This window comes from Diadema antillarum, unplaced genomic scaffold (assembly GCF_040938485.1).
Source record: "Diadema antillarum isolate AM-2024a unplaced genomic scaffold, OU_Dant_1.0 seq00000384_RagTag, whole genome shotgun sequence".
In the NCBI taxonomy this organism is placed as follows: domain Eukaryota; kingdom Metazoa; phylum Echinodermata; class Echinoidea; order Diadematoida; family Diadematidae; genus Diadema; species Diadema antillarum.
In genome coordinates, this window is record NW_027271382.1 from 906,601 (window position 1) to 923,522 (window position 16,922).

At 38.4% G+C, this 16,922-nt stretch overlaps 1 protein-coding gene across 1 annotated transcript in view; it reads left to right on the forward strand.

Moving 5' to 3' along the window:
- Positions 1-308: 308 nt before the first annotated feature.
- The window catches only part of LOC139731779 (uncharacterized), a 70,208-nt gene continuing 53,594 nt past the window's right edge, over positions 309-16,922 (forward strand). The window contains exon 1 of the mRNA XM_071642656.1: positions 309-539. Within this exon, the coding sequence (XP_071498757.1) occupies positions 309-539 (231 nt within the window). The remainder of the gene's footprint in view (positions 540-16,922) is intronic.

A 16,922-nucleotide genomic window follows, 5' to 3' on the forward strand; every position in this document is an offset into this window, starting at 1 on the left:
ATGCGTGGAGTCATGTGAAATGATCTCATGTGCTGAATGCTAGCAGAGTGTGCGATGGACGTGATTTGTCGAAAATGAGCTCGAGCGCATTCTGCTGTTAAAAGTCTCCAGTCTTCGTAGCTCTGAAAGATTTTGAGGGAGTACCAACTTTAGTTCCAGGCACTTTCCGTTATCAGAAGATTTAATCATTTGCGCAGATTGGGACAGGCTATTGCAATCTATTCTTTATATATAGATTTAAAGTTTATAAGTATTTTGTAGGAAGAAGACAGTCCGTGTAGATGTTTGAATACGCTGGCACTTGGGCCATGGTGCGGCTTTGTTTGACAGTCGGGGCGTTGGTGGCATGGTGTGGTTCCTCACCCGTTGACGCCTGCTTGGCCATGGTCAATGTCTCTTCGTCCAACTTGACAGCCGCCTGGACGGAATCCAGTTTATCATTCCGGACGACTCTGATTACCATCGTCTGCTTCGGGATCTTCGCCATCATGTTATCTTATCTCTTTAACGTGATCAGAAGGTTCATCTACCACGACAAGGTATCCCCTATACATTTTTGGTGTTGAATTTATACCGCAAAGGAGTAGACAAGAATCACACTTATGCCACACGGCTAAACAATCAGAGTATGAAAAAAAAACGTGAAAAAGAAATCGATGTTGCTAGTTTAACATTTAGAACTATACACTGCATCGACAAATCGGCCTGATCTCTTATAGCAGTACTAAGTAAGTAATTCGTAATTGAATTAGACATCATCTGAATCAATTGAAGGCTTACAGGAGTCTCTCTGCACTCCCCCCCCCCCCTCTCTCTCTCTCTAACTGAAAGTAGAAATATATGCCAATATTTCATCTCAAATTTTTATGATATTTTCCTCTTCTCGTTTAAAATTTTCTATAGATCAATCCAAGGCAGGCGATGTACAATTTTCACTCTATAGCCCAAGTAAGCTTTACACTTAAGCGAGAAAATTAACCTTGATCGCAAGTTGGCAAAATATATTCTTCGTGGGCGACAATCACTGACAATGGTTGTAGTTTTATTTTCCCTCGTTACTTTGATTCTACAAGTGCATACGAGTGGCGGTGTATCAGGGCAATTACCCCCCGAAGGCAATTACCCCCCCCCCCCCCCGCTAAATACTGGTTAGTGGTAAGGTTAGAGTAAAGATTAGGGTTAGGTTTAGGATATAGAGTTTGTGTTAGGGTTAAGATTAGGTTCAAGATAAGGATTAGGGTTGGGGTCAGGTGACGGAGGGATTTCTTAACATCAATACGTGGATAATCCCTATATTTTGTGGGAATTCGTAGTGTGCGTGTATAATCTGTGTGCGTACAACACTGCGTGCATGTGCATTCATTTGTGTCAGTTTAGGAAAAGTCAAACTGTTAATATAGTTATTAGTTTCATCCCATTCTCACTTATCACTTTCATTATCACTGTCTCAGAGAGAAAGATAATGTGTGTGTGTGTGTGTGTGTGCGTGGCCGTGTTTGCTTGTTTGCTTGTTTTGAAAACGTGTGCATTTGTGTATATGCTTGTGCTTTTGTGTGCGTGTGTGTGTGTGCGTGTGTCTGTATGATGTCTAGCATCATTCGCACACTAGTTCCACATCTTTCGTAGATGTCTCTGTCATTGTTTACGCCCTGGTATTGAATATACTGTCGTCGTGTATCAAATCTTGTCAGTATATTTAAGTGATCATAAAAAGAATTTTTTATTCCATGACCCAGTCTGAGACAGATTCAGGCATCAACAGCCGCTCTGTGTGGACATTTACCAAACACCCGGCGTCAGTACGAGCCCATGAGCGGAAAAACATGTGGCTTTTCTGAGCCCTTTATTTGATTAGTGTGGACGTACTCGGCGTGGTTCTGCTCTTGACCTGAGCGTATGGATCGATTCTAAGGTTTGCCTTTACCCCGCACGTACCATGCAATGACCACTGGAATAGGGTTCCTGAAATTATTAAAAACTGTCTATATTTGATCCGAAAATCTCTCTGTGTCTTTCAATTTTCTTCATCAAGCCAGGAGTGGTGACCTTCCTAGGATGAGATGCGCGAGCAGAGAAAGTATCATATCCAAATCTAACCACCAACAATAAACTCTTCGCATGATTATATATATCTCGGCTAATCTCTTATAATTAGATTAACCATTCCATATGTCCATGACATCTGTAACCTCAAATTATATTATAGCAGCCATCATTTACGGAGCCTCGTTTCCATTGACCACTAATGAATTGATTTCAAAACCATAGTTAATATTCGACTCTGCCTAATTACAAATTGTAATTAAACAGATAACTCTACAAAAAAAAAGTCTTTCTCGAAAATCAATGTTTGCTTGTTGTTGTTTTTGTTGTTGTTTTGAATGTCCAAAGATGCTTTCAAGGCACCTAGCAAACGACAACAGCGAGGTCAATCCATCTGTTGGAAATTACAGCATATAATATGCAAAAAACAAAAAACAAAAACAAAAACATTGCCTCTTCATACTTTGTCTCCTTCAGTAGGAATTATTTCCAACAGCCAGTGCACAATGATTGGCAAATGAGCCCGTAATACTGTCTGCAGAAGAGTGCAACTATATTTCAGTTCCGTCTCTATTCAGACATATTCTTCTACTGACGTTATCTTTTTGTTTTTGTTCCGTATTGTTCATCCCACTGAATGCTTGAGTAAAAAAAAAAGAAAAAAAAACAACAACCCAAAGAACAAAAAAAGAAAAAAACTCATGACACTTCTGCTTAGTAAATTGGTGTAATTGTGACTCTGTGGTTTAGTTGGAAAGGTTCTATAATCTAGGACATGAAGTTATGGCTTCGAATCTTGTACATATCCTGTGACATGTGCCCTTTGCCCTCGTAGCAAGATATCTTGCCCACTATGAGGGACCGGTGCCCGTGACGGTCATAGATTCCAGAACTAATTCTGACAATATGATAAGTTATTGAAGTTCTCATATTTTTTTTTTTGGCAGCCAGCACTTTCGAAAAATAGTCATCTTTTGCTTTACGGTTGAACGGCGCTGTAAACGATCCAGTTAGTTCGTGCAGCAACTTGCGAATGGAACAACTTGTGAATTTTATCGCTCAAACTTGGATTAGAGGAACCTGTAGCTGTTTGCTAGGCATATGCTATATAGGTATGAAAGGAACTGGGTAAAGACATCGTGGATGAGTGATATGCGAGTGACGAAATAAACCGTCATGTACGTAGTAATGTGTCAATGAATATAATATCAAAGTTGATGGATATTTCTTTTCTTATAGCCTAGTAATGGAACATGTTCATTCCACCTGCTCCGTCTCATGACATAAATCTTTTAGGCAGAAATTCACTTGGCATTCATCTTTGTTGACATATAGTAGAGCGAGAAGGCACCAAGTTTCGTGGTTTTGCTGAACAACGCATGCATAGAATATTGTTTACAAAACGCGGTACTGTAATGGAATTACATTGCTATACACATCTGAAATATCTGAGCCTCCAATGTCATCAAGATTGTTCAGCGTCATTTGTTTGGGCTTTTTCCGAGGATTGGTTTCTCTGCTCAAGGACCACAATGAATTCCACAAAACTATACATGGACATATTGGAGCTGTCGATTTTAATATGTACTACATGACGTGAAATCGTCTGGACTTCCCCTTCAAACTGATAAAAATGAAAAATATATGTAAGCAAAATCAAATCGGAAGGTGTAACCATGGGAAAATGAGGAAAAGTGGCAGATGAGAAAATTCTGGAGTACAAATTAGATTTAGGAGAGGAGGTTTGATGTAATTGATCAAAAGATAGCCACTAAATGCTTGAGACACACTCACTCTAGTAAATCACGGGAAAGGACACGTCACAGAACATTTTAGAATCGGGCATTTCAAGGTGGTAAATAGTATTGCTATTTTTAGTATCCAATATAGACTTATTCATCCGTACCGAATGCTCTCCCCAAAGCGATTTGATCATAGATATGTTATTCTCCAGTTTGCAGCCTAATAACTTGAGTCATTTCAGGGGAGAGAAAGGAGGGGGGAGGGAGAGATAACGCTTTGCGGGAAGGCAACTTTCCTTATAAGCGGGCGACGTACTGGCAAGGTTTCCATTGATATGTGGTGAGCGGCGGTGAGAAGCTCTGATTGTTGGGAGAACACGTAATTTTCTTGTTCAGTCTGCGTCGATTAAAAAACGAATACAGGAAGCAAGGGTGAGGACTGCCATTGAAGACAGATTTTCCCCTCTGATAGCATTACCAATAACGGAAGGGAGAGACAGAAATGAAATTGAGAGCCATTTGTTATCGTCCAGTATTTCACGTCGGCTGTCCAACTATACGACCAACAATACTTCACTGTAATGTTTCGAGTTTCAAGGAGTATAGGTATATGGTATACACATCGCAGTAAATTCTAACAGTTCTCTATTCTTCTATTATACTTCTGGTTATCAAGCTGCGATACTATCGTTTTCAAACGATATTACATTCATTTCTGTATAGAGGGAAATGTCAGCCAGAGAAGTATCCTTTTTGCACCTTCTGAGCCATATTTTATGTTCCCCTATCTTTATAAAGGTGCAAGTCATGCTTTTGTACTTTAGCAAACTGGATTAGAACAGAATGAATGACGAAAAAGAGACAATTAAACGAAGTTTTTAAGACCTACTGTTTGCTCAAGCTATACTGTTATATCAAGAATTCCGCATGCAGGACAAAATTAATGTTGAGGGCAACAAAAAAATGGCTTGTAAAACGAAACGCACACACACGAACACACACACACACACAAACAAACAAACAAACAAACACACACACACACACACACACACACACACACACACACACACACACACACACACTCAGTCACAAACCAAGTTACTTAAAATGCCCCAGCCATTGTACCCAAGGGCACGTGTTTTTTATGTGCTTTTCTTTCTTCCCTTGTAGCTGATAGATGAGAAACAACTTAGACATTTAGGCGCAATTTCTTCACGCTTTTCCGGACTTTGTAACCCGTAAAGCAGGGAAATGTGTCCGGTCTCGTCTTATGAGTAACTGGTTGATATCTGTCAATGGACACTGCATCTTCAACCGAAGTAATCTACCCCTCCTCAACCGAAAAGCTGGAGTGTGTGTTTTGTACTTTATCTCGCTAATAGTCATTTGTGGTATTTTTTTTTTTTTTTTGGGGGGGGGTTTCTGCTGTAAATTATTTCTTTCACATTCACATTAATCTCTTCTAACTTCATCAGACAGAGGAAATGAATGTGAGAAGACAAACCCTTTAATGATGAAAGCAGTTTTCTCCTTTTACTTTACAGCAAATATCATACAACACCGTTCAACGTTAGCACCTTTTTTTCTTAATTTAGAAGACCTCTCTAACTTTAAAACACCTGGAACAAAACTACTGCACAATGAAGACGTTGGACATATTCTTTTGAATGCATATCGACATTGATTTTGATAATAAGGAAAAATCGATTCGAATTTTGTTGTTCCGGCCTCAGTACGAGACTTTTGTTCTTTTCATGTTCCAACGCCAGAAATTTTGTCAAAATATTTGACACAGCTGTCGATATTATTGACTTTACTGCTAAAATTGACCGCAGCATTGAGGGATCTATGTAATCAAATTACCGCCCACTGTATTTTGCTTTTGATAGTCAACTGTACCTTATATGTTTGCATTTTTATATAGCAGACAAGGGGGGTGGGGTGGGATGGCAAAAAGGGACAAACTGGCAAAAGAAATACCTGTTATTTTCATCTCTTGACCCTCACTTTTAAGAGATTTTTTTTGAGTGCATAGGGACATTATCACTATGTGTTTCCCTCTCTTCCTCTTTCCCTCTACCCCTCTCTAACCTTCTATGCAGAGCTTGACGGCAGGCACCAAATGGCTTAATAGTTGTACATGTTACTTTTTGTGTCTTACTGATCATATCCTGGTGAAAGTTTTAATGCAACAATAGTTCATAGTATATATACCAAAGTAGGCTGTATAATAATGATGGCTCGGTCACACAAGTTCATATTAATGTATAGTTTGTTTGTTTTTCTTCTTCTTCTTTTTCTTCTTCTTTCTATTACATAAAATTTGGCAACCTTACATCATCATTCTGGTCTTATCTTCTATCTGTTCTCCGTTTCTTTTTCACAAACACTGATTACTCGGGGCTTACAGCCAAACAAGCTATAGCTTTCATGTAGGTCCCGTCATACTTCTCTTTGATCAACCCCATTTCGATTTCGATTTTGACCAGTTATCATTACATGTAATTACTGTGTTATCACCATGTATATTGTTTGTTTTCTGCACATTGTTCACAAGGTAAAAGAACTTGTCTGGTTTCTGTTGTAATGTTCATAAATGAGAAGTATGAAAATAAAATGAATTGAATTGAATTGTGTTATGCGCTATATAAGCACTGTCAATTATTATTATTATTATTATATTTCCCGCCGCCAGAGCTTTGTGTCCCGACAAATCTCATGCTTGATAATCCCTTTAAAAGATTAAATATTCATCCTCTTTATAGATTAGATATTCATCCTCTTTACATGTCATTGGTCTAACAGTTTCAAAATCAGCATTCTTTTGGTCATAACGTCAAGCGTAACGAAGTAAAATGAATAAAATTCCCGATACTCGGGAAATAATCTCTTACATTTATTACCTACTTGCTCTGGATCAGACTTATCTGGATCAGATCCATCAAGATCCATCAAATCTACATTGAAAGCGTGTCACGTTAAAACGAAGTCAAATCCATTGTGGTCATCTCAAAATCAAAGAAAGATTATACATGTGTGTAGATTATGATCATAACAAAGATTTCTAAAGATCAAACCGGCTAAAGGGTACAAAAGGTAAGAAGATATTGTTATTTTGCAATTCTGTCAAATTAGAGGGTTTTTTTTAATAGTAGGGAGGGGGTATGGTGTGGATATGAACAGGTACACACCCGTGAGAGAACTACTTGGGTGATTTCCCAAGATGGTCGTCATTATTTTAATGTTCAGCTCTTGTATAAGAGGTTCTTTACTGTGAAAATTGCCTGCCCGTTGGCGTTATGATATTGCAGTTATTACTACATAGATGGGTCAATATTTGAACAGGTTTAACAAACAGCCAGATTTGTGCAGCCGGGCTCAAAAGTGCTGCCATATTGTCTGTGTCATTGATTTCATAGAATTCCCCCTTATGGAGTGAGATTCTGATAATATTGGGCCTATAACGAACAGTTGAATTCATACTTGGCCCATTGTTTACCGTACATGATTTAACTTGATAACTTCTGTGCCACGAATTTCAATACAACTAGCTCAGGTCTCATACTAATAAAGGCAGGGAAATATACGTTTATCATATACAAGAGAAATGCACCAGAAAGTCGTGATGATTATGGTGACAGGCTACACCCTCGATATCCATACCAATTATCGCTACAGTGTTGAACCGTGATTTTTCTGCAGTGCGTGAACATGTTTTCCTTCTTCCCCCCTCCATCTTTATTCAAATCGTTTTTGTCGATTACCGTCACAAACGCACGCATACTATAGTATGCTCTATATTCATTTGTTGTTGTTGTTGTTCGATTGACTTTAGAGTATAAAAGTCCGATCTTGCACGGATGTTGTACTACTTTTGTCAGTGAACAAAATATCCTCATTTATAATCCCAGGAATATTCTTCTCCTGCAGTGACGTTTCCCCCATTCGCGTCCATTTTAAGCAATTTTTATGTAAAATGACAATGATGAAGATGATGATGATAATGATAATAATGATAACAACAATAACAATGAAATAATAATGATAATTACAATGATAATTATAATGATAATAATAATAATTATTATTATAACAAATAATAATTATAACATTAATAGTTATAACAATAATACATGTAAAGGTCATGAACGGCTTTTTCGTAAAATAATGTGCAGATACAATTAGTGGAAAATGGGAAACTGAAATAGATACCTTTGGATTAACCTTATGAAATTCTAAGGAATCATCTTGGTGGAGGCACATGGTATATTATTATGTAACGACTTATTTGAGAAACCCCAAGAGTTGTAATTTTCGGTATCGCCAATGCGCAGAAAACTTCTGCGCACGATAAAAAGCTCTGTCACAGATGCACTGTGGGATTCCTTTGGGATGCCATTGTCGCTTCTGGTTGTCTTGCGCGTGTCTTAGTTCCCATGCAATTCAATGCAATTTTCGTCTACTTTTCTTTCGTTGTTGCTTTTCTTCTTCACTTAGAATTCAACTAACAAAGAGCTGAAATTTCAAAACTTTACTGATTTGAGGTTACTAGAGTTATGGTTCATTACTGCAAGGCTTCAATGTGCTGGTCACATGATGGAAAGCGAAGAAATCTTCAACAAAAAATACCCCTGGATAAAGACGGAACGTAACCTAAGTACACAAGACAGCCAATAACGGGGCAAATTTGTCCTTTGAGCTATCCCATAATGCATCTAAAACGCTGCTCTGCGCACGGCACCTAGGTATCGGCGATACCGAGAATTGATGTCGACGCTAGCATCCATACAATTTTATACATTTAAAAACCAATTAAAAAACCTTGGAATATAGGTGAAACGCTTTATGGGCTAATTCCTAAAAACTCCAGTAATCATGGTTCACTCTGATTAAAACTCATGTTTATGCGTATGTATTTTGAGCTTTACATAATTTTCCATAACTTTGTTTACGACCAAAACAAAAAGTGATACCACAGGTTTGCGGGATCAGAAACTGCGAGTTTTGATGATTTAACCTAAGCTGCAGATGGAAAATGGCTATGATTATTACCACCACAACCATTAATCACGTTAATGCCTGGATACTCCCTCCGTGAGATTAGCTTGTATAGGCTCATGTATGAGTGCCGGGGAAAGGTTTCCAAAATAATGATTTAAAAGCATGTCAAAGGTAAAAATGTTCGGAAGTATAAGTCGCCGGAAATTGAAAGAAGCTATCATCCCACGCAAGTATTGTCGTCTTTGTGTGACCGTGCATCACAAAACCAACAAAAAGTCGCATCCTTTGATTTTACGTTTGAACTAAAAAAACAAAAAAACAAAAAAAAAAACGTGAAATGGGTCAACCAAGTCAATATCGAGTTTTTATATTTTCTAAAAGAGCTATCCTTCTTCAATATTATTCTTTAGTTTGGGATCATAACATGAATGGGAAAGTGTGTTTTCAGCAGTTTTTCTGCAACCTTTTTTTTGGGGGGGTGGGGGGAGAGTAGAATGATCAGGTGTGTCTTAGAGGCCCCTTTTCATTTCTTGAAATCCTTTGCACACTCTTCACTTTCAAGTCTAATAACTTTTGAAAAGATAATGCTACTGCTTTGAAAGTTGGCATTAATCATGGACAGAATGTGTTAATAGAACATGCTCAATTTCAGTTTAATCTAATAATCCCTTCATTGTTGTTGCTCCGGTGGTTTACATCCTGTGTTTTGTCCCATTCATCACACAGCTATAGCACGGCTTTTTAAAGATAAAGCACTTGAATAGACCCTGTACTTCAGAGCCTCTGTTCACACTTTCCAGAGTGTGTGCTTTCTTTCCAATATTTGGATAGGATAGGAGAGTCCATTTGAATCGAGTTATACATCATTTAAGAGCTTAAAGTTTGCTCTTTCAGAATCTGTTGTTAACTAAAAATCTACGTCTGGCGACTTTTTGTTGGTTTTGTGATGCAGGGTCACATATTATCATGTGCTTTCAATGTGTATGAGGCGCCCCTCCTTTAAAGTTTTTACTATAATTATAGACTCAAGTCTTCACCAATTAGGAGTACATTTTGGTCCACCTCACGGCAGCTTTAATCCATCCAGACGTCCAAATTCTACTTTGTTTGTGTTATTATCATGTTTTAAACATTTCAGTTCAATCATTACTTTTATCTTTTTAACAGAACATACAAAGCAACGATTGAAATTGGACATGAATTTGAGTAATACACTGGAAGCAACAATGACAGTATGTTCACGTCTATAATGAATAAAACAAGACATACAGACACACATACTTACTACATAATATTTTGGGGAAAAGATGGAGGTACATACTCAAAAGACTTGCTTGTATTATGTGGGTATATACCTCGGAGAAAAGGGGTGGGGAAGGGGTGATAAGGTTACAATTACAGAGAGTAAGGAAAAAATAGGAAGAAAGAAACAAATCTAAAAAGAAAAAGAAAGTGAACAAAATAAAAAAGATAAGAATAAACAGAACAAAAAGAAAGGAGGAAAAAGGATTCGATGCATTTCCGAAGTATTATTGTTTGCAAGTCTCGTTAAGATGACATCACCTGCGTTTTTGTTGAAGATTTGTAAGTGGTGCCTTGGAAACCATCTGTAGTGGGTTAAATACATGCAAATCCTCCGTTCATTCGTTCAAGGCGGTTTTAAAGTCTTCTGATCCATATCTTACCCCTCGCGTTGGGTTGCTCCAGGGTATGCCGCGTATTAGCTATGAGCAGGTACTCCTACTAACTCTCTACAAGTATTAAACCTTGGTTAAACAAAGATTCCATGGCATCAGTGTTTATCTGAAGTGCCAAATGGTCGACTGAAAAAAAGAAAGTGGTCGCGAGTCAGTTCGTGGTGATCACGCCACTCTAGAAGTTTTGTGTTGCAGACATTCTTTTCTGTCCTTTTCTTTTTCATATTCTTCAACGTCTGTATTTCCCTACTTTACAAGTTGCCATTCCTTTCAATCTAAAATTTCAAGTAACAATTCATCTCATATAAGCACTGTGGAATCTACACCCTCTTGTACAAGAAATGCTTCTTTGTAGATTCCTCATATTTCACATGTTCAGTTGACTTAATTCATGTAATTGCTGTATTCTACAATTCATCCATTCATTTGTGTGTGTGTGTGTGTGTGTTTATGGTTTATTTGTTGAAACGTGGAATATGAAAAAATAAAAACAAACAAACAAACAAAGGATTTGTCTCGTTTGATAAAGTGACATCAACTCTCAATTGTTGGGTCGGATAAAATTTTCGGGTTATTTGTTTGTGTGCATACCTGGCTTGATTCCAGGGACAATCGGGTTGTCCCGATTTACCTTTCTCACATGCCGAACAAAATTTCCTTGGTGTCATCGCATGCTGTCATTTTAAAAAAAAAAGCATACAATGTCAGTGTTTCATAAGGTGTCCTACAACTCTCTTTCATTTGAGCCTATTTTGGTCATTATATACATTTTTTTTTTTAAATTCCAGATATTACTTTATATTACTCAGCACCTTATACTGTGTATTGCTCTACTAGTATTACTTTATATCACTTTGCTAATGCATTTGGCAAAGTGTATTGCTCTACATATTTTATTACTCTTCATATCACTTTACGGATTATTCTTTACTACTCTATGTTTTACGTATAGATTACTCTAGATTACTCTCTCAACATTTTACTCTTTCTTACTCTACAGATTACTCTATTTTACTCTACAACTTGGCCTCTATTACTCTAACGGAGGTGGTATGGAGAGAAGAAACGAGGCCTATCTGTTTTTAGAGGAATTTTTCTTTCCATCCTCTTCAGTTTTTTTAGGATATTCCTTCTGTGTGTTACTCTACAGAAAACTCTATGTTATTCTACATAATCTATCGCGTGATTATTCTGCATGACTCTACAAATTATCTGACTCTACAGGTTGCCCTATGTTACTCTGCAGGTTGTCCTGTATTACTCCACAGAGGTGGGGAAAAAACGAGGCCTGTCTCTAGATCTATAGAGATAGATATTAGCTACCTTGGCCGTATACACCTCAGCCACTATCCCCAAAGAGCGAAATGATACATGATACATATGCATGTATTCAGATTTTGATTAGTTTCATTTTCATCTTTTTCATTTTTTTCCCATAACATAAACGTTGACATACAGATATCGTCTCTCTTTCCCCTCTTTCTGTCAGTGTGCAGTGGAGAGAGTATCAAGATTTACCAATTCAATAAAACGATCCAATACCGACCATCACGCTGACAGACCAAAACAACGGTTATTGCTCTTTCGCTCATTTACCAATGAATGTCACGTTTATGAACTGGCGATTTTACATTCCCCTCAAAGTTTCAAAGGCCTCATAAGGCTTGGAATCCTACTAATAAGGAAACTGCGATTAATACAGACTAGATTAAGAAGAAACATATTGTAATTGACAACGTAATCCAGCTGTAATGACCATTAATTTCCAACGTCATCACGAGTAATGAAGGTGCCAAAGCGATCGAAAGTAACCGAACTTTTGCCGCAATGTAAGTAATTGTCCCACTATTAACTTTCAGTTTTAATGAGAGCCTAAAACCATAAGTGGATAGCCCTACGTATATGTCTCAGTACACCTTCTAAATATACAAAAAGCTATTGATCTACATGTATGTCTATCTGTCGATTCTCCGAAAATAAGTTTCATAAGGTGCGGTACTGCATTGTCTACCTCATTAAGTGACCTTCCGCGCCTGATCAAATACGGGGCCCCTAGTTGAGAGTCTCTATCGTTTCGATTGTATCGCCGTAGCTTTTGCCGGCAATAGCCCGGTGGTCATTGAAGGGAAGTAGGGGCCCATTAGTAGAGAGTCACGAAGGCCGCGGCTATTCTAGATGAAAACTGGTAGCGTTATAACGTGTAGGTCGAGAGTATAAAGGCGTAAAAGTCATGACAGGAGAGCAAATTAATTACCGTAATGACTGACACCACGAGAAAGAAAGGGGAGCGTCGCAACCTACCATCTGCCTTGTTGTTATTTATATTTCTAGCAAAGCGTCAATATGCTGACAAATTAATTTCGCACGAGGTATATCGGCCTGAATTATCTATACGAGCTGAAAATGAAAGCATCAACAGTTTACTGTCCGTACCTGCTGGGGCACGCCCTTGTCCCAAAGCTCTATAGTATCCCTCCGTAGTCACGCGCAAGCCCAAGCATTCCTTCGCCCTTTTATTTCAATACATTGAGGGAAATGAATGTTCTTTCACAAACCGACACGCTTTCCTGCGCGCTCGCTTCTGAACTCCAGTCTTTTGCTTCACACGTTAACAATAGACGTGTATGCTGTGTAAACAACTTGATGACATAAAGCGACATCAATGCCACTCTGTCTTTAAAAACATTAACATTATGTGCCGTGGTTTGTTTGGGGTTTTTTTTTTTTTTTTGGCTTAATTTTTCTGCTGTTTCCAGTAAAGAGAATGAAGGCATATTCAAACTTGTTAACACCGTGATTAAAAAGAAACTATTTTTACTGCCCCCCCCCAAAAAAAAAACACCCCAGAATATCAATAATTTGCTTACGAGACTTGCTTCATTAATTCATCTTAGCGGGTTACCATGACAACTGTAAAAAAAAGACAGTGTCCTTTTGTCCAACGAAAACCAACAAAGGAGATAACACCCGTTGTCTATCTTTTAATAATGATGATAAAAAAAAGATCTGCGTTGGTTCCCATCAGCTATTTGAGCGGATCACCTCTTTCAGTGGGACATCAGACATTGTCAGATGATGCAGAGAGTTATACACTGAATTTTATCATAATATTGCCTCATTCAAACAGGGATCTTCAATCAGCCAGCCCAATCTGATCACTTTGATTGATTGTCACGAACAATATCGTACTACTAGACCTGGGCCCCGTTTCATAAAAAGTTGATATGATAGCAACTTCTGCTGGGATGGCAATTGTCATAGTAACGACAAAAATCCAGCTTCCTGATTGGCTGTTGCTATTGGAAGTTGCCATTCCAGCAAGAGTTGCTATCCTAACATCTTTTATGTCTCTTTGACGAAACAATTATTGCGTGAAATCACCGAGGCATGCATAATGTAATCGTTGCTGTTGTCGTCGTTATTTCTTTTCTATTCTATCGAAATCGAGGTGTTGCAAGAGGGGCTTTAAGTGTAAAACCGAGGACTGGGGAAAAAACAACACCAACTGGCAATCAGCCAAATTTTGTTAAGAATGCAGAATCAAGACACGTTTTTGTAAAAAAAAAAAAAAAAAAAAAAAAAAATCTCTGAAAATTAGTGGGAGATGCAGGAGAGAAAATTGTATACGCCGAACTTGCAACCATTGTGTTTCCTGCGACCTTAATCAAGTGTAATAAGCTCCCCCCTGATGACTCCTTGTAATTGAATCGAACAATATTGTCCTTCGTCTTCATAGAAGGCCAGCCCCTTGTCTGTATTTGTAGAGGGGGGGGGGGGGGCAGGGGGAGTCCTTACAACACAGGACAAATGACATGGGACATTAAACGTATATGAGTGACGTCTCTGTGTATCATCGTGCTTTAGTTGTTCCAGCGCGCTCTCCCTGGCAACCGATATTGCAACCACCAAGTGAGATTAGAGGACCATCAATATTCATGACTTTCTAGCGCAGTGACCAGTCAGGAGCTTGCAATACGGGAGCCTGTATTCGCGGAGCAAAACGAAAAAAAAAAAAGTGACAGCGATTCCTTTCGATCACTTTTGATTCTGACTGGTTGAGACTCGAAGGAAAAAAAATCGGCGGGTCGTGGTATCCCCTTTCCACACGAGGGAGCCTTCTCAATTCAAAAATTAAATTCAACCATCTGGCGCACACTGCAGCAGCAGTAATATAGATTATAACTATCAATCTACCTTGACTATTACAATTGACTTCATTATCATTATCGACAGCATCTCCTATCAGCAAATATAGTGAGTTCAATCAATTCATTTTGACTATTACAATTGATTTCATTATCGTTATCACAGCAACTTCCATCAGCAAAAATAGTGAGTTCAACTTGCTTAGGCAATAAAAGCGGCTGGAGATTAATCAAAATATACGAAATGAATAGTTTGTGAGATAAATCTGAAGACAAACAGTGTCGGCCTCCTTCATGGTCGGTGAAATTTATTAGTTGCATTTTTTTACGCAACACAATTAAAATCTCAAATATGACTTTGATGACTAGGCTACAATGTATACAATGATAATGCAGCTTGTATCAGAGTTTGAAGTACATAATCAATTAAAATTTCAAATATAGTTCAATTTTCTGAAGACAGATATTTGGCCTGTTATTAGTTATGTTTCAATTCAGGTTGATTCAAATCTTACTTGTGGTTTCCGACAAAGCAAAATGCTATTACCATACACTGTTATAATACAAAACATGATATACTATCAACGTATACAGTGGCGGATCCAGAGGGGATCGCATCGGGAGCGCGCCCTCTCTTTGCTGTCCCCGCCGAACGAGTTCGAGCAGGGGAAAACGGGCTCCGTACGTGTGTGTGTCCGCGTGTCCGTCCGCGTGTCCGTCCGTGTGTGCGTCCGTGTGTGATCAAAATCTTCAATTTGCTACTTCTCTGTCATTTATGAGCCAATTTTGATTCTGTTTGCTTTATATGATAGCACTACATGGGAGCTTTGAAACTTCTACCCAGAATTTCAGTCGTGACCTTTGACCTTGACCTTTGACCTATATTGTACATTTTGCTACAAAATGCTACTCCTTCGCCATTTCTAACCCGATTTCGATTCCGTTTGCTTTATGTGATGGCACTAGGTGAGGGCTTCAAAACTTCTACACAGAATTTTGACCTTTGACTTCTTTGACCTTTGACCTTGATTTTTGACCTGTTTTGTACATTTTGCTACAAAATGCTACTCCTTCGCCATTTCTAACCCGATTTCGATTCCGTTTGCTTTATGTGATGGCACTAGGTGAGGGCTTCAAAACTTCTACAAAGAATTTTGACCTTTGACTTCTTTGACCTTTGACCTTGATTTTTTGACCTATATTGTACATTTTGCTACAAAATGCTACTCCTTCGCCATTTCTAACCCGATTTCGATTCCGTTTGCTTTATGTGATGGCACTAGGTGAGGGCTTCAAAACTTCTACACAGAATTTTGACCTTTGACTTCTTTGACCTTTGACCTTGATCTTTTGACCTATATAGTACATTTTGATACTAAATGCTACTTCCGGCGGGGACATATTTTACGCACCGCGTAATTTCTACTTTTCCTTGTTCTTTGTTAAAACAAGAGAAGTAAAACGAAAAAAAGGGGGCGCGTGCACCCCCTTTAATTTTTTAAAGGGGGGGCGCGTGCACCCCCTTTAATTTTTTAAAGGCGCCTCCCCTTTACGGTATTCCTGGATCCGCCCCTTTCTTATATACTTTACTCTTATCATGATTTCCTTTGCTATCACAGTTATGGTCTAACAAATTTTGCCGCTAAACCAACGCAGAGAATTAAAATCCTTGTGGAAAATTTTACCCTGATATACCGATGTAATTATCAGACTGGCAAGGTCATTAATAACGTGATCTTGGATGATTTCTCAACGAAGCGACTAAATGACAACGTGGACAAGGACCTTAACAAGTAGTCACACTAATGGAATTTTGCTTAAACACTGAACTTCGGCCAATGGGGACACATGGTCACACATCTCCGCCGCCGAGCTCCCATTGAGCATCATCAGACCGCCAGCGAAGATGTGAATGAATCCTTTAGCTTGAGAACGTCCACTGCGGTGGACGAAAACTGACCAGTCAATTAAATGCAGAGGTTGACCGAAGGTCAATTCTGTTGCGATATTTAAAAGCAAATTGAAAAGAAAAATATAACCCACAATAATAGCACGGTGATACAAATTGTGATTTTCATTTCGCCTATTAGAATAGAGCCCATGCCATTCTTTTCTATTCGATCCACGGAAGAAAATGGCTATATGCAATTAACCTGACGCCTTTTTGTCTTTTTTTGTGTGACCATATAACCATGGTAACGTGCCAATAATTATAGTGGACAAATACTGAGCACAACAGTCACAGTGAGCTTTTCCAAACAGGAAGTTCCATTTAGAGCGAATGTTGGCGTCCT